At 40.0% G+C, this 25,917-nt stretch overlaps 1 protein-coding gene across 1 annotated transcript in view; it reads left to right on the forward strand.

Annotated features, from left to right (window-relative positions):
- LOC122975285 (NXPE family member 3-like) overlaps positions 1–25,917 on the forward strand; it is a 55,825-nt gene that overhangs the window by 20,640 nt on the left and 9,268 nt on the right. Inside the window, exons 2-4 of the mRNA XM_044343635.1 lie at positions 10,099–10,220; positions 14,475–14,906; positions 23,863–24,158. Of these exons, the coding sequence (XP_044199570.1) occupies positions 10,125–10,220; positions 14,475–14,906; positions 23,863–24,158 (824 nt within the window). The 5' untranslated portion in view covers positions 10,099–10,124. The remainder of the gene's footprint in view (positions 1–10,098; positions 10,221–14,474; positions 14,907–23,862; positions 24,159–25,917) is intronic.

The following is a 25,917-nucleotide window of genomic DNA, read 5'->3' on the forward strand; positions in this document are numbered from 1 at the left end:
TTGTGCTGAACAAGGCTGAGGCAATTTCAATTTTTGTACTTCCGTAAAGGTATCATCGGGATGCAACTGTATTATAGCATATCCAGCGTGGTTTCCTGTAGCATCCCTGAAACAAGAACCATCTACAAAAAGTGTAAGTTCTGCAATTAGAGGCTGGTTATGTAGGTCTTGACGAGGACGTAGGAACACATCTGTAGACTGGACATAATCATGTGGTGTGCCTTCTATAGGCAGCATCATGCGTGTGGCTGGATTAACTATAGTGCATCGTTGAACTGTGAGTTCTGGGGCTGAGAGGATTACCTCATAGCCTGTTCGTCTTGCTTGTGTTAACACAAATCTGGGGCTCGTGATCAAAGCGTACAGCTGATGAGATGTGTACAAAATGGTTGGATGGCCCATTGTGATAGCTGATGCCTTCTGAAAGGCAAAGGCAGCTGCTGCTAACCCCTGATAGCAGGGTGGCAGACCTGTTTCAATGTTGTCCAATTTGGTACTATAGTATGCTAGAGTATGCTAGTGGTTGCTTACCTGTTGGAGTATCCTGCATTAGTACCGCACATGCATAGCCTGCTTTTTCTGCAACATATAAATGAAAAACATAGCATAGTCGCAGATCCACGGTCGACTAAATCCAGTCATTCCCAGGAATGACAGCATGTGGCCCACTGTCTGAGGTTTTGGAGCTTTTGATACTGCCTCGATTTGTGAGGGAGCCACATAGCCACATAGCTGTCTTCCTAAATACTCTACCTGTGTTTGGCAAAACTGCAATTTGTCTTTGCTCACCTTATGTCCCCCTCTTGCTAAAGCCTGTAGAACTGAGAGTGAGTCTTGTACACATTGTTCTTTTGTCAGACTACAAACCAGCAGATCATCTACATACTGTAGCACTGTGCTAGTGACGTTTAGATGTTGCAAATCATTAGCTAGAACTCTGTTAAAAATTGATGGGCTGTCCACGTAGCCTTGCGCAAGACGTGTATAAGTATACTGCTGGTTTTTATATGTAAAGGCAAACAAGTATTGTGAGTCTAGATGTAATGGTACACTGAAGAATGCTGAACATAGATCAATGACTGTGTACCAGCAGGCATCATGAGGAATATTAGATAACAGAGTGTGTGGGTCTGGTACCACTGGCGTTTCTGCGTCTACAATAGCGTTGATGGCACGCAAATCATGTACCAATCGATAATCATTTGAGTGTGGTTTCTTGATTGGAAAAATTGGTGTTACACGGACTTTTTGTTGGTTTTAGCACGCCTGCTGCTACCAAGCCCTTGATAGTGGGTTCTATACCTGCTATTTGATGGGGCTTTAGCGGGTATTGTTTCTTATATGGCAATATGATGCCCTGCTTTGTTTTAATTTGGACCGGCTGCGCTGACCTAACCAGCCCTATATCTGTTTTATGTTGTGACCACAGCCCCTGGGGTATCTGTAGCAATAGCACACTGTGCTCTTCGGAGAGTGGCGCTTGAGTAGGAGATCTCTGGCTGAGCAACACTTGGATCCCAGTGCCTTCATCATATGTTCGTAGGGATATTTTCAGATATTGTCCACTGGCAGAGGACTGCACATGGACTTTTTGAGTTGGTTTCCATGTTGTTATTTGTAAGGCTTCCTTCACCATAGGTCCCATGTTCTTAGCCTTTTTTCCAACTGCAACCAGAGAGTGACATGTGGGGTGGAGTTGGCCGCTTGGAACCAATTGCGCAATTCTGGTGGCAGGATGACTGCTGCTGCAGCTCCTTGTGGTCCTACATAGAGGTCCAGACACACCATGGAGAATATTTTTCCACCCACCAGCTCTTCCCAACATTCTCTGTAATCCGCGTGTTGTTGGGTTTCATCATACATCATAGTACAGTGCAGTGGCAGTTGTGGTTCAGATGCAGAGGGCAGCTCCCTTTGTACCCACGCTTTCCAGGTGTTCCACTGGTGTATTAGCTCTGAGTTGGGTGGCCATTGAATCCAATATACTGCAGGCTGAACATGAGTAGTTGGTTTTTCAGATTCCTTTAGCACTTGGACTACCATCATGCCTGAAACACTGTCTCTTAAGTCCAATTTGAGACCTGTGTGGGTGCAAGTGATAGTTGCCTTTAGTGGACACAGGATGTCTCGTCCCAATAGGTTGACAGGGGTGCTCTCTGAATAGAGTAGGGGTATTGATTTTCCTGATACTATCATATGCACCGGTCGTGTTAGGGGAATTATTTGGGTTGTCCCAGAGAAGCCTACAGTTTGGATGGATTGTCCTGAGAGGGGAAGTGAGGAACCTCTGCTGCCAATACAGGAGTATGTGGCTCCTGTGTCCACCATGAAGGTGTATTTTCGACTCTGTATTTCAACGGCAACAGTGGGTTCTTCTTGTGGTTGTGTTGAGACGACCGGTGTCATGTGTACCCCCTCTGGCCTCTCTAGGCGCCCCTATTGCCAATCTTTGGCTGTTCCCACCCATGGATTGGTGGGGCAGTCCCTTCGGCGGTGTCCTTTCTGGTCGCACCCCCAACACAACATTTCTTCGTCTTGGTTTGGGTCGGACTGGTTTTGGGACTGTGTTTGTCTGTTCATCTGTGGATTTTGTCCTCTTCCTCTCCCTGGGCAATAGTTTCCTCCCCTTGACCTCGGCTGTCCTCTATAGGGCCCTTGATTTACCTGAGGCTGGTTAACATGTACATGAATAGGTGGTAGGGAAGCAGGTGGCGTCACAGGTGTAACTTCAGGCTGCGCTTGGGGCTGTTTGGGCGTCTGGGGTGTTGCAGACTGGAGCTAAAGGTTGTTCCACTGCCACTACTGGAGCCTGTATTTTTGTTTTTTCCTTTTTTTGTTTGGAGTGTAGATCATTCAATTGGAGCTGGGTGAGCTTACTAGCCAGGCTTTTATTTACTTCCGCTTCTTTCTGTTTTTCTTTTCTCACATTTTCCACATGATGTACAAGATGTTCAGAAAACAGAGGCCAGTCCATTTTCATCAGCCCTACTATATTATCCAAGCGCTTTTGCACTTCTTGTGGCATGGCTTTCTTTGCCATAACCTTGAACAGGCTTTCAGTTGTGTTGTTCTCGTTCCATGCTCCGCCAGTTTCCTCCCTCCATTTATTTTGAAAAGACCTTAGGAATTTTGCAGGACACTCTTCATCCCTTAGCCTCTCTCCCTCCAATTTAGTTGGGTCCATCTTTTCAGGGTATTGTTTCCTCAGCTGGGCCCATATTCGGCTCCGATATCCATTGAATCCTAATGGATCGTGGCTGTTTCCTAACAGTACCGCAGGCATGTGTGCTCCCTTAAAAACTTCTTCTGTAGCAGCAGTTCCTGCCATGTGCATGAGCAAAGCTTTGATGTCACCCAAAGCCAAAGTGACTCCTGCTGTGCTTTCTTCTAATGCTGTGATCCACTTATTTGCTCCCTCATTCAAGTCTGACAGTCTTCCTGCTAGACCAATCATGTCACAGAAGGACCACGGAGTATATTGAGGAATCTGGTTTCGACCCTTGGTCACTAATGGCATCTGGCAAAGGGGTGTCTGTTTAGCGTTTGGTCCTGTAGTTTTTCCATTTCGGAGTTGCATATCTAAGGGGCTGAAAGAGGCTTCTGGCCTGGTTGTCCATTCCGCCAATTCTATTGATTCCCCTTCTAATACTCTTGAATGTCTTTGCATCTCTTCCAGTTGTTCCATCTCCTCCAGATGTTCCAGCACCAGCCATTTTTTTCCAAATCTTTTAGCATTTCTCGTTCTCTCTGCTCTTTCTGCAGACGCTTCTCTAGGCGTTCTTTTGCTCTCGTAAACTCCTCACGTAATATTGCTCGGCATCTTTTTCCCTCCACTTCATCTTCCACTGTGTGAGCTCCTCTTGGTGATGGGAGCTGAGTCCCCTCACATTTTGGGAGGGAATGAGCACGGGGTGTCATTAGGTCGTCAGTTGGGTATCGTTCTGTATATTGTGACCCCTTCTGGCTGCATTCCTCCTTTTTCTGGCTCTGTACAGGTAAGGTGTGTCGTCTCTCCGATCCACAGGCTGTCATTTCCTTATCGTTATATGTTGTTCTGGCTTTGTTTGGATCTAATTTGTCCACCAGGGAGCGTGTCTTCTGTCCGTATGTTTCACAGGCATCGAGATATGCAGTCCTGGCTTTATCTGTATCTAATTCATCCTCCAGGGAGCGTGTAGTTTGCCTGTAAGTCTCATAGGCGTTGTCGAACCGCACACTTCCTCTTTCTTCCTCACAGAGAGAGGAGGCAGCTGATGCCCTTGATGACTGATTGCGCGCTGGAAGATCTTGTGTGTCCCAGTTCATTATGAATCGTCCAGTGATTTCTCCCTCTGCTTTAGCTTCTCGTCCCACCAGTGGGCACTGTTTTACTCGTACAGCTTCTTGCTGGGGGGAATATGGAGGTGGCTGGCTTGTTTCCATCGGAGCTGAGGGGGTAATTTGCTGCTCTGCCTCCTTTTTCTTGCTTCTCAAAGCGGGCATCTGTTTTATGTCCAATATATGTTGCTTAGCAGTGTCTCTAAACCATCTGAGCACTTCACGTTCTCTGGCGCGCTTTCCTTCCCTGGTGTTGCTGGTGTCTTTTGCCTGGTAGTGTTTGATGTTAGCTTCTACTTCTTTACAGCAGGCCACATCGAAAGTCCCCTTCTCAGGCCACTGAAGGATGCCTGTTGTTCGCTTATGCCACGTCTTCATACAATGTCTTATTTGTTTGACCTGGTCTGGATGCTGTCTTGTCACTAACTCCACTGGGGTTAGCAGTCCTTCCTGTTTTGTTATTTTAGCTCCCATCACTCCTTGTTTAGCACTGCCTTCTTGCCTGGTGATTTCTGGCTGTCAGTCCTCCCTTGTTCGTATTAAAACTAATATTTTGCCTACTGTAGTAGCCTGTTTTAACTTTGGTACTAACTCTGGGTTGTACTTTAAGAACTCACTCCCGTCTTCGGCTCAGGTTTTTTCGAGATACCCAAATTTACCTGTTTCCCACTCTACGTTCCTGGGAACAATCCAAATCTGCAGCCGCAGATCTATTGCCCCCCTATGTCTCCCCGCGATTGTTAAATTTTCAGAGATTCCTAAAAAAGGGCGCAAAGGAAGAATAGCTGCACTCTTGGGGGTTAGGCACAGGTTTTCTAATATTACGGCTAGGGTGAATGGCACCCATAAACTGCGTATCACGCCTTCCCAAGGTACTGCTGGGAACTCTTCTTTTGTTTGATTCAAATTTATGATCTTTGTCAGTTGCCACAATTTCTGGTTAATTTCTTGTTCAGTTTGCCAGTGTTCTATGCCATCTTCATCAAAATATGTGCGTTCCAGCCAAAAATGTGTTTTTACGGCTTTAGTTTCCACATTTCCCTTATTTAAAAAATGACTGGGGGTCAATACCTCATCATCACTATCACTTTCTTCTCTCTGTTGAGCCATTCACTGTTTTTACACTCTGTTCTATTTATTTAGTTTTACTCTTGTGTGTTTGTGTCTTTTTCCCCTTTATTCTGCAATATTTTATGTCGTTCGGAGCTATTCTAGTATGTTCAATACAATCATACACCTTTTCTGCACTTGTGTATGTGTGTATGTGTGTGTATGTGCGTGAGTGTGAGTGCGTGTGCGTATGTGTGTGTGTGTGTGTGTGTGTGTGTGCTCTGCACTCCTTATCTACAAAAGTTCTGGCTTCGCGCCCAGACTCATGCACAGGCTTGAAGGACCCTGCGTTGGCACTACGCCCAGGCTTATTATCGGTTGTTTTCTTTGTTGTTGTTTCTTTTTCTTCTCTCTTTTTTAGGCTCAGGTTCATACACTTTTTAACACTAAAAAAGGGCCTTTTGATTACATTTCGCACATTTATATATATTTATGTACACCACTTCATGCTAGCTTTAACAGAATTATCACTTCTTCTGGATGATGTAAAAAGATATGCCCTTATCCTAGAGGCATAACTTTTATCAGCTCGTTTTATCCTAAAACAATAATTTCTTATTCTTAAGATATATTTTGTTCACCCTTGCAGACCTCCCACCCTTGGAAGTGGTATCCGTGAACTTTCAGATATGCCCTTATCCTAGAGGCATAACTTTATCAGCTCATTTTACCCTAAAACACTGACTTCTAATTCTCGAGATGTATTTTGTTCACCCGTGCAGACCTCCCACCCTTGGAAGCGGTATCCATGAACCTACAGATATGCCCTTATCCTAGAGGCATAACTTTTATCAGCTCGTTTTGTCCTAAAATGCTGATTTCTAATTCTCGAGATATATTTTGTTCACCCGTGCAGACCTCCCACTCTTGGAAGCGGTATCCGTGAACCTATAGATATGCCCTTATCCTAGAGGCATAACTTTTATCAGCTCGTTTTGTCCTAAAACGCTGATTTCTAATTCTCGAGATATATTTTGTTCACCCATGCAGACCTCCCACCCTTGGAAGCGGTATCCGTGAACCTACAGATATGCCCTTATCCTAGAGGCATAACTTTTAACAGCTCGTTTTGTCCTAAAACGCTGATTTCTAATTCTCGAGATATATTTTGTTCACCCGTGCAGACCTCCCACCCTTGGAAGTGGTATCCGTGAACCTTTTTTTTCTTTGACTCTAAGCGCTTACAAAAACTCACACTTGTGTTTGTTTTGATTAGGTATGGCGCAATACTGGCAACAGTCTATTTTACTATACAAAACCGTTAGTTTAAGAAAACCTCAACATTTGATCTGTTGGGCTGGTTGCGTTCCATGGTATTCCAATCCACCAGATTCAACTTAATGAATGGTCCAGGATGGAGATACCATGCAACTCCCAACTCAACCCTTCATTAATTTTTACATTGGGTTAAGAAAAACTTCAACACTTAAATCTTTTTTGCTCGTTGAGTCCCATAGTATTCCAATCTACCAGATTCAACTTAATGAATGGTCCAGGATGGAGATCTCATGCAACCCAACCTAACCTAACCCTTCATTGATTTTTACATTGGGTGTCAGGGAAATACTGCTCTGATCTTTCTAGCTATCCGTGATTTATTGCCAACCTAATCAACCCTCCCGCAAAAACCACAGTTGCTAACATCCAAACAGCTATACATACATTAAATATGATCTCATCACATTCATTTCTTTCCGCACCATGGTTTTGCTGAGGCATAGCAAACACAAACAACAAAAGACAGACAAAAACATTTAACACATATTACACCAGCTACTTGGCCTCTTATAATTGCTTAAATTTAGACAGGTTAGGTTCAGAGGAATAGATCATTTACCTGGGCGGATCACATCTCCCACACAGACACCACTATTAATTGGCAGATATTAAAAAGGCTCTGCTTACCTCAAAGGATTTGGGGGCCCGTAGGTCTGGGGGAGGTGAGAGTGCCGCCTGGCAAAGGATCCGACTTCCTCCTGGCTGGCTCACCATTTATGTTGTATCAGATTGTTGCAGAAAAATGTACCAGAGCAAAAAACTATCTTTTGAAAATAAAAAGGGAGTCAGAGGTCCAAGCAGCAGTGTTCTTTAATGCCGGCAAAAAAGGGGAGCAATTAGCACTTTTACAACAAACCAAATCGCTCCGAAGGTTTTTCCTTCAGGGCGTAGTTTTTATTCCCTTGGGTCGGCATAGGTCACACCTATCATCCACCCTCCCTAATTTTTGACCAATTATTCTGTTACTTTTATCTCCGTCACTCCTTGTTGGTCAAAACTCTTCAAAACAGGTTTTGAGCTGTTTGAGGATATGCACTGGCATATTCAATTCTACCTGATTATATCCAATTTTATATAAGTATTGGGAATCATTTTACACCATTATTGCCAAGTTGTCTTCTGGCCTTTTATTTTTTATAAATTCTAGTCATTTTACACCCTTATTTCTTGATCTCCTCCAGAGAGTTTTTTTTTTTAAAAGGTGAAGACTTTAATGCAGACCCAAGCAAAGTGACATGTAATACAAAAACACTCAAATTTCCCCAGTGTATGATTATGATTCTTCTACCGTGCCTCTTATAAAACTAATCTGCATAGCTTAATATTGTCTTTAAGCACACCAATGACATTTAATGAAAATGCACCATACAACCATGCTCACAGGAAGATTAAATTGCCTCATTGCTGGCATTTGAAAGTAAATTTCTAATCTTGTGTTTCGTTTTTAGTCAAATGAAATAATTGAATCATTTAAGGCCAAGCCACACCATCTTGCCCTTTAAACTGTCAACTTACACGGGTAGGCTGTGTCCCAATGAATTTTCATGTAAATGTCATGTGGGGGAATGTTGTGTAGGCTTATGAGCCTTGGTAATTCATCAGATTCAGTTCTAGTCATCTTGTCTACTTGCTGTTGTGCTATTGAAGGCCTGTTTAGTTTTACTTGATAAGCATATGCAAATAATGACTGCACTCATTTAAAGTATCCATTAAATGAATGGATGTTTTATGGCTATGTTATAGACAAGCTTATATTGAGAGTGACAGATGGTTATGGCTCTGGGTCAGAATAGGCTAATTTATTGCACTGAAAGTCAAAATAGACAACAACAGCATGGCAGCTACTTCACAAAGGTGCTGTTTAGCGTTGTTAACCTAATCTTTGTTGTAGAAAAAAATATATGTGGCATACACAGTTTTTCTGATGCACACTCACAGTCATTTTTCTGTAATGATAGTGGATAGACTGTATCTATCTACCATACATCTTAATCTAAAATATTGGAAATTCATGTACCTTGCACCTACTTTGTAATGATGTGTTCAGACAGAACATGATGCAAATTTTCATGTTGGCCTAACGTGCAAGTTTGACTGCTGGACCATTTGTGTTTATTTGCTCCAAAAAGCCAAAAAAAATTACTGCACATTAGCTGTAAGCTACCTCTCAATGGAAGGCACTAGGATGTGCAGGGAGCCCAGTATTTACGTTTGTATCTATATTTGTCAGCAAAATCATTTATATTTGTGTTTGTATTCGAATAAAAGTGGAAAAATCCAGCTATTGTTTTATTACGCTTTTAATTTTAGGATATTAAAGTGTTAAAGTGTTTATGAATAAACTATCTTATGAAGTAGGTCCCCACACCGGGTCTCAAACTTGAGTCTCCTAAATCATACATGACTGCGCTGACTACTGAGCTAAAACCAAGTGCATCACAAATGCGCAGACAGACCTCTACTTATCTATACACCCATAACACAGAGACTGTACAGCATGTAACGTGTTGAGAAGAACTTCAAAGGCGATTGTTGCTTTGCACTTTTCATTTATTGCCTATTTTTTACAACCTAAGTTTGTGGAAAGGAGAAAGGGAACAACAGGTTATGGAGAGTCCCTTGGGAGCACTTTGCTTGTGTCAGTAGCTCAACTTTATCTCTGGGGAACACCCCCAACTTTGGGAGTGATGTCCAAGTAAGGAAATGTGCATGTAGCAGGTGGATGTGACTTCCCTCGTTGAGACATGCTGATAGACGTATCAGCAGAGCAGAAGAGAGAGACTGAGATATCGATGTAACCGACCTGCACACTGGTATTTGACATGGGTTTTTTTTCACTCAGAAACAAATAATTTTCAAAATATTTGTACTAAATAAATGTTTGTAAAAAACCCATTATTTGTGCTTTGCTGAATAACATCATTGGATTCAGGCCCCCCCTAGAAGGCATGGGCCATTTCTGTGGGAGTGTGCCTGTCTGTTTGTGGTCAGTTCAGCCTCTGACCTAACTGACTCCAGTTCTTTCTGTTATTTCCCTCAAGTCTATCTCCTTTTCCTTCTCCTTTCTGTACGTTTTATGGGGTACATTCATAAAGGCCTGGGATACATGTAGATTTTTTGCTCAAACATTTTCAACCCAGACAGAAATGCATTTGTGTGTAACACACATAAACACTTGTTGCTTATGGCCTTTGTGACAGTTGATCAATCTGAGGAATTTCCTGGATGACTGGATTAAGTTTAGTTGAAATGATGGAAAGGCAAAGGTATCACACCATTTGTATAGAGATGAATTCACAAGTCAGTTTCTGTCTTTGCAAGTAATCACTAACAAAAATGCAGCCAAGCAAGTTGTTAATTTTTTTGTGTTTGTGTTTGTGTGTCATTTTATAGCCACAGGTGAAGACTGATCATCAATCATGAAGGCTGTTTGCTGTTCAAAGTATACTGCCATCTCCCTTTTCCTGGTTGTGTTTGTCTTCATCCTTGTGCTTTTTAACATGGACGTCCTGGAGGTGAGCATTAGGTCTTGAGTGGAACTGCTTGAGGGGTGGACCCTGTTTGAAATAGTCAGATTTCAGGATATTGTTTTCATATGCAATGTGGCTTTGGATAAGTAATGTTCTTCATCAACATTTGTAAACAAATGCAATTTAAGGCAAATGGTACTTTTGCTAACAATCCTGCATTTGGCTGACAGCACCAACCTCTAATTAAAATATTTATATTTAGGGCCTGAGCCCAAAGGGCTAAAATGGCCGCCACGGCCCCTAGGAATGTCATAGAGAGATCGAACCAAAACCCAATTATTCGTCTCATCAAGACCTACAAATCATATGCTGACACCCCTGACCTAAATCCAACAGGAAATCCGCAGTGCGCTCATCAAAGTATGACTTTGTGCCAATTTTGGACCTTAAATAAACGCTAGCCTCCTCAGCCAGCTGGTAAAAATATGTGCAGATATCGGCAATCGGCCACAATGAGTTGGAAATATCAGCATATCGGATATCGGCAAAAATCCAATGTCGTGCATCCCTAGTTAAAAGTTTTTACATTCCTAAAAATAGACTTGATGAAAATAAGGAAATTATTTTGTTTTATACACAAACTCATCAAGGGTTTTCAATTTACTAATTGAAATTCAAGTGAATGGGCCCAAACTTGCATGACTTTTATGACACAGGTGTGAGCAAGACAGACATGTCTCACCCTGCAGAAAATTCTCATCCTCACACCGTTGAGATTTGATGTTTCGCCATGACAGAGGAAGTTGCTATAACTTTATTGTAAATGCTCCCGTCTGCACCAAACTTTACATGTTTGATAAGACTCCCGGCATGAACACGTGTACATGACATTATTCCATCAGTGATGCAAACTGGCTGAATAGCGCCCCCTACGAAATTTCAGTAAAGCAGCCCCAACAGTGGGCAAAATAGTGGACAAAGGAAGTGACGTTTATCTCCTTGAACGGTCTGAAGACATTTACATGCCCGTCACAGAAACCCTTAGACTGTGCCGCGACCCGACATGCGCAAAGGCGTGAGGGCCTGTTCAATGCTGCTTGCAGCTTTAATTTTATATACTTTTATTAGTGTAATTGCTGCCCAGCAGTCACACTCATGTTCTTTTGCATACTCATTATTATTATTATTATTATTATTATTAATAATATTGTTATTTTATTCTGCATTTCTTTGCACAATGCTCATCTGCAACTCGAAAATCGTTCAACCAACACATACCATTCTTATATCAAACTGTGCAGAATTATGTGTAGATTATGCAATGACTTTGAATATTTAATGACTTATTGCAGAAAAACATGATTTTTAAAATATTTTTGTCACCTATCTCTTCATTGACTGTCATGAAGCCCATACATACAATGCAGTGGAAACTCCATTCAAATATTCAACTTCATTCAATCTCCACATGCTTATCACCCCTTTATGAACTCATGATTACAACACTCATAGTTTGACATACAACATACGTTAAGCTAATGAGCTGTTTTCATTTCCAGTGCGTTAATAACAGGCATCATTTAAAGTAGCAACTTCACGCAAGTTTCTAAATATTTACTTCAACATGCAAATGAACTGTAGTGGACTACATAATTCTAGGAATTATTTTTGAGTTTATGAGGGTGATTACAGACAAGTAGCTGCATTCAAATGCAAATATAAGTCACTCAAATATTTTACTACATTGAACGCTTCAAATGCATATAATAGCCTTCCAAACTACTGAAAACACATCAATGCAAAACCAAACTAATCAATCATATGCATTGTCTTCAGGAAATGCTCTTCTAGTTTTTCATTTTATTATTTTCATCTATATTTTTCTTATTGTCAATAAGTCCTTTGAAAAGACCAAAACCAACAATGTTTTAGTCCATCTCTCAATACTTTCCCTACCCTGTCTATGACTCTCAGACCCAAGCCCATTAATTCCTGCTGAAGATGTACATGTAAATCTTTAAAAACAAGTCACAAATATCTACAGCTTTTTTTTCCTTTATCGAGGATGTTTGGAGGGTGTATGGAGTTGTTTTGAGCTAAGGCTGATGCTGTGACTCTTAAATGCCCTTCTCTCTTGTCACTTGCATACAATGACATATTTTTGAGCCAATCAGAGGCCTGTACCACGAAGCAAGTTCAACATACCCAGGATATCTTTTCGTTATCTGGCTTCACTGAGCCTAACATTGGCTGCCCAGATAACCAGTACTACGAAGCTGGTTATCAACCTGCTCAGTCAACCCGGGGTTTTCCTATCCAGCTATGGGCACGTTCATGTGAAAGAGGCGGGGTTTGTAATTACGAGCGACATCGTCAGAGCCATGAATGAAGTACCTCATGATATGAAGTGAAACGGTGATACCAAGTACTTGTGGGAAACTTCTGCTAAAAACAGCAAAAAAGTTATATTCAACCAAGTGCGATGTAAATGACAGCCTGTGATCATACAACAGAATAAGAAGATGCAGAAACACTAGCAATAATTTCCACATAAGTAGGCTACGGCTTAAAATACATGTAGGAATTATTATATATATGACTTTAGTACAGAGAGATTTTTTTGCTATTTAGTTGGATGATGAAGAAACCATTCTGAATATGTCACATAAAAAAGAAACTTAAAAGTAATGTCAGACTGTTTCTGCTACTGAAGCAATTAACAGTGTGTGGATTATTTATTTCGAGTTATCATCACACAGTTGTCTCTGTTATTCTGAGCTGCAGTGGTGGAATCGGAGTGTAAAATCATCCACACTGTCAGTTATCACTCCAGGGATAAAATTGACTTTGCACAATTAAAATGCAGCTAAAATCATCATTATGTGATTATTGTCGTAAACGATCTCTCTGTTTGTTAGGAGCTCTGTTTTGAAACCAGAGTGGAAATAGAAAGTCTGGAACAATAAAATGTTTCCACTGACCTATTAAAATATATATCGCTCTTTTTACTCGTCACTTTATTGTAAACTCAGGACTTTTGTCCATGTCGGGATCTTGTAAGAATGATGACTCTTTTTTTTCCAGTGATCTGATTGGTCAGCGGTCGGAGTGTTGACAGGTTGTGATCAAATCCTCTGAAGTTAACCTGCTCCGGAGCAGGTTAGCTGTTAAGCATAAGTTACCATGGTGATGAACCCCAGTAAGAAGTGAACCAGCGTCATAGGACTGAAAACCCAGATTTAAACGTGAAGTTACCTCGCTAACCCCAAATCCTGCTTCGTAGTACAGGCCTCAGGTGCTGATGACATGGTTCTGTTGGTGGGGGTTGCTGCCCTGCTAGCAAGCAAGACCAAAGTGGTGCAGCTAACCCCTGTTGTGAGAGTATAGTGGAAATGTCAAATATCATCATGGTGCGGCTAAAACGTAGCTAAACGGGCCCATTGAAAAACTTCTATGGTTTCATTATCCACTTTCTTAAATCTACTGTAGTTTTTAGCCAACATTAGTCAATCAGTTGAAAATAGTGAATTTGTTGGGGACTATTCTCAGTGACAGATAAATATGCATTTGCTGCATTACCCAGTATTTATGGCAGCAGAACAGTGTATGTGGGATTGACTCTAAATTAACTACAATCTCCATGTAAATGGTAATAAAAGAACATGTCACCCAGTGCAACAGTGTGGCTCACTGATTAATTAATTGATATTAATCGTTTTTGGGCAACAATGGAGCTCTGTGGCACAGAGGAATAATGCACATATATCAGGCCTTTGCAACACAGACAATACTTGTTAGTACAACCACTTAATTCAGGAAACAAAAAACTGTATTAATTTTCCATCAGAATAAGTAGTATGAACCCTGTTAAATACACTGTTGTGTTAAATATTAACATCATAATCAAATTGTAACATTGTCCTAATTTGAAAATTAATTAAGAAGGATTTAGAAAAGGAGGAAAATTCCTCTCTGATAAATAACACACCTTAAATTCATCAGCCTGTATAACTGCAGACAAGCAATATGAAAAGTAACATTTAAATTATTGCTACAGTTGTTACTGAAATGGATTATAAGGATATTCTGACTGTAGTTTTCCACTCTTTCCCTTTTTCATGTCACAGTTATCACTGAGTGTTTGATCAGCTTCGCTCATCAACCCCTACAAATATTCGGTGATTTTCTGACGTGGGGCAGGAAAATTCTTCCTTTTGTGTCATTTAGTTCATCTGTCTTACATTAGAAAGTTTTTTATATATATATCTTTGTCACATCACTCTCTTGACCCCCTGCCAGTTTCAGCATAAAACTATCACCACCTTCCCTGCTCCAAGACCTCACCTGCAACACCGCTTCTGCAGCTTCCAGCCACGGACCCCTGAAGATGCTCTGGAGGAACGCCTCCTATTAGACTCCATTGCTTGGCCTGAAACTCCGTCCCTGCCAGATCCTCTTTCCCTGGAGCAGACCACCGATCCTGCCCACTGCACCTTCACTATTCTCCCAGAGAAAGGTGGACAACAGTGGCATGTAGGGGATCAGCTGGAAGTTATGATCAAAATGTATGACTTCCACGGCTGTCCTAAGAAGTCTGGGGGAGATGTCTTATTCGCCCGTCTGCACAACCGAGTACTTGGTGCAGGTGTGGCTGGACAAGTGCTGGATCATCTCAATGGCTCCTACTCTGCTGTATTTTCTTTACTCTGGGAAGGAAGCGCACAGGTTGAGGTGATGCTAAAAACTATGATGTTAAATGTGATTGTGTCAATCTTCTAACTGACCATTAGCTAAGCCCCACCCCCCAGTTAGTATTGCTGGACTGGCCTATCGACTTTTTGGTTTTGCATGGCACATATGCAGTTTACAATGATATCGGGGGCAGATTTACTACTCAGAATCCTTAGGAATTTTCAAAATAGTGGGTCCTTTATTTCATACAGTGGTTGGATTATTCTGTATGCTGTCAATCATTCTCATCAAAATCAAAATGACAGTCTACCTATGATGGCATATCTGCAAAAATCTGCAAAATCTGTACAAACAAGATCCACAAGTGTGGATGTAGAAGAGCTGCACACAGAACTCAAACAGCTGCGCATACATATTATTTTTGCGAGTGTTTTCACAGCACTCGTGTGCAAAATATCTCTGCATGCACAAGCAATATTGTAGCCTGCAAAGAGAAAACAATGCTTTGAGTGCAAGCAGAATCTGAAAGAGAGCGTGACTGTTATCCACGAGTGCACAGACATTGCTCTCCTGCTTGCAAAACTTTCATGTGCTCACTCGCAAGTGATTTTTCTTTTTGACAGTAAGTGGGTGGACCCAGTCACCATTGTATCCCTAAATATAATTGGTTGAGCGGGTCTGCCATCTTGGACAGCTAGGTACAGCAACACCATTTGGACAAACCACATAGACCAGTTCTATATGAAAAGTGCCCTGTGGTAATTTCTGTCCTGATTTGGCACTATATAAATACAATTGACTTGACTTGGCAGAGATATGTCGTCATATCTACCATAGTCCAGATTTGATTGCTAGCATAGGAGAGAGGTGCTAAACCAATTCAGTAATCAAAGATTTGATCCGCTCTCTAGCACCATCTGGAAAAGAAATATCCTGTTTAGCGTCATTTAATGTGGCAGTGGAAATTTTAAACACACTATGTCCAAGAGTAATAAATACCATCAACATATTGAGAAATCAGTGTTTTCCATCAAGTGGCAACTAATTTATTGGCAGCGTATAATCAAGCTAACATAATACAGCAGTGAGAAACAAATGCATCTAAATCTGTGTCATCATTTATAAAACAGAGTAGGGGTTTCTGGCACAACTTCACCTCCTTCCAAGGTGCACAGAAAAGGGAAAAAAGTCTAAAGAGGTAAAAACTCCAGCAACACTTACAATATATAGAACTACTTTATTGCTAGACCAACACTGTGACCCTGATGAAGGCCACAAGCTGAAACAATTACAATAAAGTTGTTCTATATATCACAAGTGAGTTTTGACCTCTTCATCATTTAACAAAAGCAAAGCAGGAGAAAAGGACATATTTTTATTAACAATACTTGTTTGAGCAGATGCCATTGACTCAAGATTCAGATTCAGATTCAGACAACTTTATTTCTCCCAAAATGGCAATTCGGTTTCACAGTCTACGTGGTTCACATAAATAGAAAAACAGAATGAAATAAAAATAAAATAAATACAACTCAGTCAAGCAGCAGCATTCCAACATGCACATCAACACATCAACATGTCAGTGACAACAGGTCAACGAATGGTAGAGTTCACAGTTTACATGTTTATGGGGACTGGACCACATTTCATTTACTGCTGTCGGCATTTAGCACCCTGATAGCAGAAGGAATGAAAGAATTTCATTCCTCCTGCCACACCATGGCAGAAGCAGCATCGTCACACAAAGGAGTGCAAAAAACTGTACAAATGTTCCGACAATCTGCATCACTGAATTGCTGACAAGTTCTTTCACACACAAATGTTAAAAACTGGTTAAAAGAGCAGTTAAAATCTGTTAGATACACAGTCAAGGGAATAGGTAGACTGCTGGGTTGCACACTGTGAAGCAGTGGGAGCCCAATTCGTCTGGATCAGTCAGAGAGTGGGAAATCCAAGACTTTCAAGTCTTTTCGACAAATATTACACATTACACAGTGAGTTGTATTACAAAACAGTAAAATTTGGAAACTAAGGTAAAAAAGTAAAAGAGAAAGGCAGAGCCGAGCAGACCATAAACATCTTTCATGTCCTGGAATGCTTGGAGTCTGTTGTCATGTATAATGTTGTTAAAAAGATGAATACCTCTCTCTGACCAGTGGGGAAAGGTTAAAGCCTTACCACACCACAGTGATGGCATAACTGTTAAAAAGAGGACTACTTAGGCGACATTTACAAGGATGGTCCAATATTCTGTTAACATCACAACAAAAAATCTCGATTTCTCAGGATTTAGCAATGAGTTCAAAGTTCTCAGAAATAAAATTTGAGATCAGGTCAGTTCTGACCACCTGTAATGCAATATTTGATTCTGAAAACTTTTTTTCCAAACATGGTTATTGATAACATGTAATTTATTGCAATACCCAGCTGGTGGTGAGAGAGAAACAGAGCTGCAAAATTTGATCCTTGGCAAGATATTCTATAGGAAATGAGAAATGATCTGCTAGTATTTTATTGAGGTAACACTTTACAATAAAGGTACATTAATTAATATTAGTTAATGCAGTAATAAGCATTAACTAACGGTTAATCAATAGTTTACTAATGTTTCTAGTAATCATTTACTAATGGTGTTCATGTTAACTAAGGTGTTCATTTAGACACTATTTAATAGTGTATAAAGATGTTATTAACATTTGTTAATGCAGTAATAAGCATTAACTAACAATAATTTACAATAGGCAAGAAACTGTTAACAAATGTTTCTTGTTAACATTTATTAAGGGTTTACATGTTAATTAGGATACTAATTAATAGTAGTAAATGGTTGATAAAGATATTAATTAACATGTATGTCATGAAGTTTGCCGCTAAGCCATTTCATTAAGAAAAAAATGATTTTATAAATCTTTATTTAAGGGTAATGATTGTCCACTTACTTGTCCATGTTCAACTCATGACATATTTTGTAAAGTTGAGATCAGTGGACACACATCATGGTCTTCATGTAGAAGTTTGCTTGTTCCTTTATCTTCATGTAGATGTTCCTTAACTTATAGCCTATCATATCATAAATGCATAAGAATACTGAATAGTGTTACTTAACCACAATTAACCATGTATTACTGCCCATTGTGACCCTTGTAAATTTGAAACAAACAATCACACAGCTATTAGAGTGAAACATTTCCAACTGGAAATCAGTTCATCATGACAACCATCTGTTATCAACATGATTCATTCCAAATTTAAAAAGATGAAGACTTTATGCTTCATGTTTAAAGGAAATGCAATTACTTTCTTTGGAAAATGTAACAATTTTGGCGTTCTTTGAAAGGAATAATGAAAAAGTGATTCAACAATTTCACTGTTCTATGACAATAACCACAAAAAAGTTTTTCTCACAGACATGCCAATTGCATGTTATTTTGATAAAAAATAATACATTTTGAATTAAAATCAAAGAGCTTTTAAGAGGAGTTAACCATGAAAAACATGGCTTTGAGTGAAGGGGATTTCTGAAAAAGGGGACCGTATATTTTACCATATATGTTCTGCAATGTTTCTAAGACAGTATAATTACAGAGTAAGTAAACTGAAACTGTACTGTAGTGTTCTATAATGTTACGAATTATCTGTCCTGCTTAAAGTGAAGCCACCACATGTAGACAGCTAGCCAAACCCAATTCACAAACAACATGAGAGTCAGAATGAAGCCTTCAGCTCTAAATATTTATTGCAGACTCAAGGTGCATGAAGATGTGAAAACAGGGTGAAAGTGAAAGGACAAAATACAACGTAATTACTGTAATGTTTGCTATACAGAGATAAGTATCCAAGTGCACAAGCATGGTCAGCTCTGTGCTAAATCTTATGTAATGATGATCAATAAAAGGCTCATAACTAAATGAATAGTAATTAAACAGCTACATACACACAGCATCACTAAGGATGAAGGCTAAAATCTAAATATTAATTGTTAGTCATTGAAGAAACCAATATGGCTGAGTTAAACACTAACATAGAAACAATACTTTCTATTATGGCACAACAATACCTATTAGAAACAATATCTTCTTTTATGGTACAACTTTTACAAAAGTTTCATTAATACACATTGTTGAATTGATTATTAATAGATTCCAACTTACAGGCAATGCTTTCTATTGCACAACAACCAGGATAGCAGCGGACGAACATTCAGTGCTCTGGTTTGACTGAAATCTAACCTCCTGTGGCCAACATATGTTTTCTTTTCCTTACAAGGAAGTTTTCCCAAAAGGTTGTACAATTAACCAAATATAATTATAAATGCCTGGAGGGCAGGATACTAACTGAAGCATGACATTTTATTGAATAAGTATGCTGAAACAGGAGAACTGCCACTGAAATGTTTAATGACGTGTGAGACCCATCATCTTTGGTTTGCTGTTTATTCACCTGTCTGTCTGCTCTACAGGTGGTTTGTTAGCCCAACTGGGAACACCTGGCCCAATAAAGCCTGGCCTGATGATTTTGTGCTGAAGCATTAGGGAAATTTTTCAGAAATGTGCTCCTGGGGTGATGGGACAAATGGGGATGACAGCTGTGGTAACTCCCATGGTGGTGCAAAATTTTCACCTGCTTCCTCAGGTAAGCCTGCATTTATGGGGCGACCTGAAGGTGCCAGAGTGTGTAATTACTGTCATGGGGACGGTCATTGGAGTCGCGAGCTAAGTGTCATTATCCATCTGCATCTTTTGCCTTTGCCTCGTTCGCTGTTGTATGCTCCAGCTGTGCTATGTACTACAGTTCTGGAACAGAGACCATTGTGTGTGGATTTGAGTACTAGTTCTGATTCCCAAAACTGGCTCTGTACAGTTCATCACTGATGCTGCTATGTCATTGGCTGGTACTGACAAGCGTGTTACGATTAAGATGTGACACTGGTGCTAAACACTTATTTATTGTGGAGTTGGTGCTGCCTTTTTCGCCCGAGGATTTTGTACTGATGCAGGGTATGGAGCTGGGCTTAATTCCTATGTTGTGCCATTATATTGTGCTGGATTGTGAGCTGGTACAGAGCATTGTTCCTGTCATAGTGCGTCCTGCACTGCTACTTGATGATGTGGTTATGATTTTGGGCAACAACTTGGCTGGTAATGCTGTGTTGGCCGATGTGCTGCTGTCTCCTGTGATTATTTCCAAACTGCTAGCATCTGGGGGGCTGGATGACACTGCGCCGTGACATGTCCATTGACCCATAATGTTTCTGCTGTGGACCCACCTGATCCAGGTGTTTTCTCAGCAGTGATGCATGAATAGAGCTGTGACATGTCTGATCCAGACCCGTCTGTTCTGGGGTATAGTTAAGGTCTTCCTCTGTCCGTTTCAAGGGAGAATAGGGTGAAGAGTCAGAGGGCTGACTCATCTCTGTTTGCTTTGTGGGATGAGGTTTTGCCAGCTGAAAAGTACAAGATGTTGCTCATGGGTACTTTGTCCAGGAGGATTTGCTGGTGAGGAAGTGGGTGCCCTGTGTTTTCGACTTTGTTGTTGAAGCAATTATTCAGGTTGTGAACATTTGGGGGTAAAGAAAACCTATGACCGTGTCCTGCGCTATTTCTTTTGGACTCGATTGAAATGTGATGTCTCCAAATATGGTAAGTCATGCCATACTTGCCAGCTCACTGGGAGGGTTGTTGAGCATGCTCTTCTTTGTCCCATTCCAGTTGTTAGCCAGCCGTCTGAGCATTTGACCATAGTTGGTGTAGCGGCATGAAGAAATATGGAAGGTGCACAGGCTGATATGAAGGAACTGCATGACCTTCAAACTGAGCACCACCAGTTTAGCCCTGGTGATCAAGTTCTAGCTCTAACCTGTAATGCAAGTGACTCTGTAGCTAAGGAAGTGAATGTTACTCCTGTACTTGTTATAGCTTCTGTGCTTTCAGATCCTGAGGTTCCTGCTGTGAGTTTGGATGGTGAGAGGGACCTTTAAAGCTCCTGATCCTGTCATATGTGGTAGGCTAAAAACCCTGAGTCTTAGTAATGTAATGTCCACACACTGCTTCATTTAGCTCTGGTAGATAAGATCTATCAGCGAGTGGTTAACGTTGGCAGGTTTATTACAGTACATTTCAGTTTATGCAAAACTGAAAAAAAACACAATGAAAAAAATCAAAATTGCTCTTGTAACCAAGAATGAAAAAAAATAAAATAAAATGTCCTTAGTTTTTTTTAGTACAATGTATTTGTTAATGACATTGTACATGTCATCAAATGTTACTTTCTTTGACAGTTCTCCTGTTTCAGTGTACTTATTCAATAAAATGTCACGTTTTAGTTAGTGTTCTGCCCTCCAGGCATCTATATTCTGTAATGTTATTTGGCTAATTGTACAGCTGTTTGGGACAGGAAGCAGGAAAAGTAAAAAGCATATCTTTGCCACAGGATGTTAGATTTTAGCCCAACCTCATCTGCTGCCATCAGGGCTCAACATTAGGGCTTGTCTGCTTGTCTGACGAGAAATTTACTTGCCCCACTGGACAAGTTAAAAGTCATAAACAAACAAACAAAAAAACAAAAAACAAAATGTGTCTTCACATTATATCAGGGTTTCCCTTAACATTGGCTGACCTCCCACCCCTCCTGAAAGACCCAAATAAAAACAAATGGTAGGCTCCCGCGTATTCATATCTGTGTTGCATGTACTGTATATGATGTATTGTAATCAGGGCTGTAGTGGAGGCTAAACGCACATAAATGCCATTTAGCCACCTTTGAAATTCAGAAATTGCATTTACACAAATTTTCCATCACTTAACAGCTATTAGCTCAAACTAGCTCCTATTGCAGTTCCTGTTGCAGCTTTTAGGAGCGCTCATTTTGTTTTCATCTGAACACTGTAGCCTTGTATCAGACACGGAGACGGCTGTTACTGTTAGCATAGACCAACAAACCACCACCTGCTCCTGCTAAATGGGTATTTAAAACAAAAGAAACCCTCTGTGCTGAAGCAGGCAGACTGGAGCCACTTTCATGAGACAGACAAATGAATCAAAGTTCAGAGGATCATATATGACATAAACTGACGTGCAACATCAAATAATAATGTCAGGCAAAGGACCACAAAGTAAGTAGCTAGAAAAGCTCTTCAGTGAAGCTAAAGTTTTAGGTAGATAGTTTCAGTTATTATGAAACACAGAATGCTGATTCATCATTCATCTGACTCATTCATGTATAAGTCAAACTTTTGTCTTGATTTGGCTTTAAGTTTGAGCAAATGAATTCCCCAAAAGTAAGTTTTGTTATTTTGTTATATTACAAACACTGATCTATATTAAAGACCATATAGACAGTGTGAGAATTGAGGTTTGTTTTTAAGATAGAAGCTGATTGATCCATCTATCATCCATAAGGCCTACGTTTATCAATGTGTTGTGAATAAATATTGTTTATTTATTTATTATTTATTTACTTTACAAATAAATATTGTTATTATTTACTTACAAAAATATTGTTAACATTTATTTATTTAAAATATTTAAGTTAATAATATTTATTTACCTAATTTATGTGCACTTGATTCATTTCAGCTCAGTGTAGAGAAATACACCCATGCAGACAACCACCTCTCTGCATGCATCCATGACAATATTGTCAACACCACATATCCGTGACACGCCCACCCCATGACAAAAGTAGTAGTTTCAGGGGCCTTACACCGTTTGGATGCTATTGTCATTTTTACCCAGAGAAGTAACTTTTGTGCCTGGACAAGTGCAAGATAAGTTTATGGTCTGAATGACAAGTACCTCAAAAAGTTAAAGTTGAGCCCTGTGCCATCCTGTTGTTGTGTCATGGAAAACATTGCCTGTAAGTAGGACTCTTAAATAAGCAGCTGGACTTATTAATAAGCAGTTCAACAACGTGTATTAATGAAACCTTTGTGAAAGTTGTACTGTGAAAGTAACTTTTGAAGGTATTGGTTCTATATTAGTGTTTAACTCAGTCATGCTGGTTTCTTCAGTGACTAGCTATTGATATTCAGTATTTAGCCTTCATTCTCGGTAGTGCTGTGTGTATGTAGCTGTTTAGTTATTAATCATTTGTTTTTGAGCCTTTTATTGATAATCATTACACAAGATTTAGTACAGAGCTGACCATGCTTGTTCACTTCGATACTAACCTCTTAGTTAGGGAATACATGTTTTCAACTTTACAATAAGCATCACAAAGAACATTAATAAATGGTTAATTATGGTTAAGTAATGCTTATTCAGCATTCTTTTACATTTATGAAGTGTTACTTTTTCTCTTAATGAAATGACTTAGCTGTGAACTTCATGACCTACATGTTAATATCTTTATCAACCATTTACTAATATTAGTGCCTTAATTAACATGTAAATCCTTAATAAATGTTAACAAGAGACATTTGTTAACAGTTACTTAATACTTATTATTGTATAAATTAACTTTTAGTGAATGCTTATTACTGTAACAATGTAAATAATGTATACATTAATACCTTAGTTAACATGAACACTACCATTTAATGATTACTAGACACATTAGTTAACTCTTGGTTAATGCTTGACCAATGTTAATTAATGTACCCTTATTGTAAAGTGTTACTGTTATTGAGTGTTGTGCCATAATTGTCCATGGTGATAATGGAAATTGTGGGAAAATATTTGAATTAAGATAACAAAATTGCCTAAGGGTTAGGGTTTTTAAAGGAATATCAGTGGGAGGCTTTGCGCAGCCAGCATCTTATTCAGTGAACTTTTTTAACGTAACATGTAACCCCACAAAATAATGTCGTATGAAACATTACTTGGCCTAGGGTTACTACTGTTGGTAGTAAGCTCGTTAGCCAGACTGGTTTCAATCTGGTTTACACTTGGAAAAAAGTGTGTACCTTTAAGTAGTGTTCATTTTATTTGTTTTTAATGCCATGACAGACACCAAATAATGGGGTTGAACTTTGAACTGTGGTTCTCTGTCCTATCAGGTGACACTGGTTCACCCCAGTGAGGCTGTAACGGTGCTGCACAGGCTAACCAGAGAACAGCCAGATAGGATTTATTTTCAGAGTGTCTTCCGCTCAGGCTCAGTCTCTGAAACTACCACATGTAATGTCTGCCTGCGTCCGACCCAACAGCCACTGTGCAACTACACTGACCTCCACACAGGCGAGCCATGGTTCTGCTACAAGCCAAAGAAGCTGAGCTGTGATGCCAGGATCAGCCACTCAGTGGGAGAATTCAAGCAAAAGCTCAAGGCTAAGGAGGAGAAGCTCTTTCAAAGGTGAGTGAGCAGAAAGACAGGACTGGCATTTTGTTTGACTTCTAATAAATATGTATCTAAAGTTTTACTTACGTATCTCCTTAGTGGAAAACTGTGTAATTTCAGACAGTAAAGATTGAATCTAGAGATGTTTCCAGTATAAAATAATACCAAGTGGGAGGTCTCTGAGGTGTTTTTCACCATTCTGCTCCCATTTCAAATTTCTTTCTAAACAATATCCCCGATGTTATATACTGTAGAAACACAGGACACTGCAGGATAAAGTAAGGTTCCTGTAGAGTGAAGTTAGTCAGTTTTAATTATTTCAGCCTCGCCTCTGAGAAATCCTGTTTTGTCCATCATTTTGGGATGGCGCACGGCTCAAACTACTACAATAATACAAGTTGACAATAAAGCACAGTGGCATAGTTGTTGAATTCTTTGACAGTTGACCCAAAACTCAAAACAGAAATGACGCATAATTGAAGGCTTGAAATGAAGGCTTATATTTTCTGGTATGGCGGTCAGGTAAACGGTGGCAGGTGGAGTAAAGTCCTTTTGGCGTGTGAGAAAAAACTTTGTAATTCTCGCTTTTATTCTTCAATTTTGCAAGTCCGGTACACACATTTAATAACCTCCCTAACACTGCCTCTGAAAATGTCACAATCAAATGGTATATAGTACCAGAAGAAAAAGACACAAACAGTCCACGCCAGTGGAGGACCCAGCAAACATGGAAATTATAATGTTTTTGACTGAAATGTGCAAGGGAAACAAAAACATTTCCTTGGAAATAAAGGATGTCATTACAGAGGTAAAGAAAATCTAGATTGAAATGACTATGTTTGGAAAGGGGATGACCAAGCAGAGTCAGCAACGTGGAAGACGCCAACACTGCCCTGAGGGAAATGGTGAAAAGCCAAGGAGACATCATAAAGAGGTTGGAGATAAGAATTGGCAATGTGGAGAATAGGAGCCGCCGCTTCAACCTCTGCTTCCGAGGCTTCCCAGGAAGTTGTGGGACCCAGGAAATTGAGAGTTTCCTAGAGGAAACTTCACTAGAGATGCTGGGCCAAGATAACTTTCCAACTCGGCCTATGATAGAATGCACACACCAAATTGGACCACGAGCAGAGGAGGGAGGTAAACCAAGAAGCATTATCGACAAATTTCTCAACTACCGGGAGAAGGACAAAATTCTGCACCTGGCCACTCAAGCAAACAAAACCAACCCATTGCTCTACGAGGGCCACAAGATCTTCATCAGTGCAGACATGTCTATGGAGTTGTACCAAAAGTGCAAAAAATACACTGTGGTGAAGCAATAGCTTTGGGAAAAATGCATCCCATTCACATATATATATATTTTTTTTATTATTGGTTTGTACTAGCAGGGCACTATGGACTTTTTAAAAAAATCCTTTTTCTTTTGTTACTGAGAATTACAAAGATGAAACTGATAAGGAATACATCAGGATGTGCCAGGGGTGTCCTTAAAAGAGCTCCCACCTATACAGAGGTGCAGGTGAACCATGCAGGAAATTTCAGGGTTGGGTTTGGGGAAGGGGGGTTGTTAAATGTTACAAGTTATGTGTTTTTTGTCAGGCTAGGACTAGCTACAGTTTATTTAAGCAATTCACATTTACATCGTTACTTTCACCCTTTTAGGAGGATCTTGTCATATAGTTTACCGGCCATAGTATGGCCAGTAAACTCCCTCCTGGCAAGGTAGAATACAACAACTGATGGATTTCATTTGTAACATGGAATGTTAGAGGGA

This window comes from Thunnus albacares, chromosome 23 (assembly GCF_914725855.1).
Source record: "Thunnus albacares chromosome 23, fThuAlb1.1, whole genome shotgun sequence".
Lineage (NCBI taxonomy): Eukaryota > Metazoa > Chordata > Actinopteri > Scombriformes > Scombridae > Thunnus > Thunnus albacares.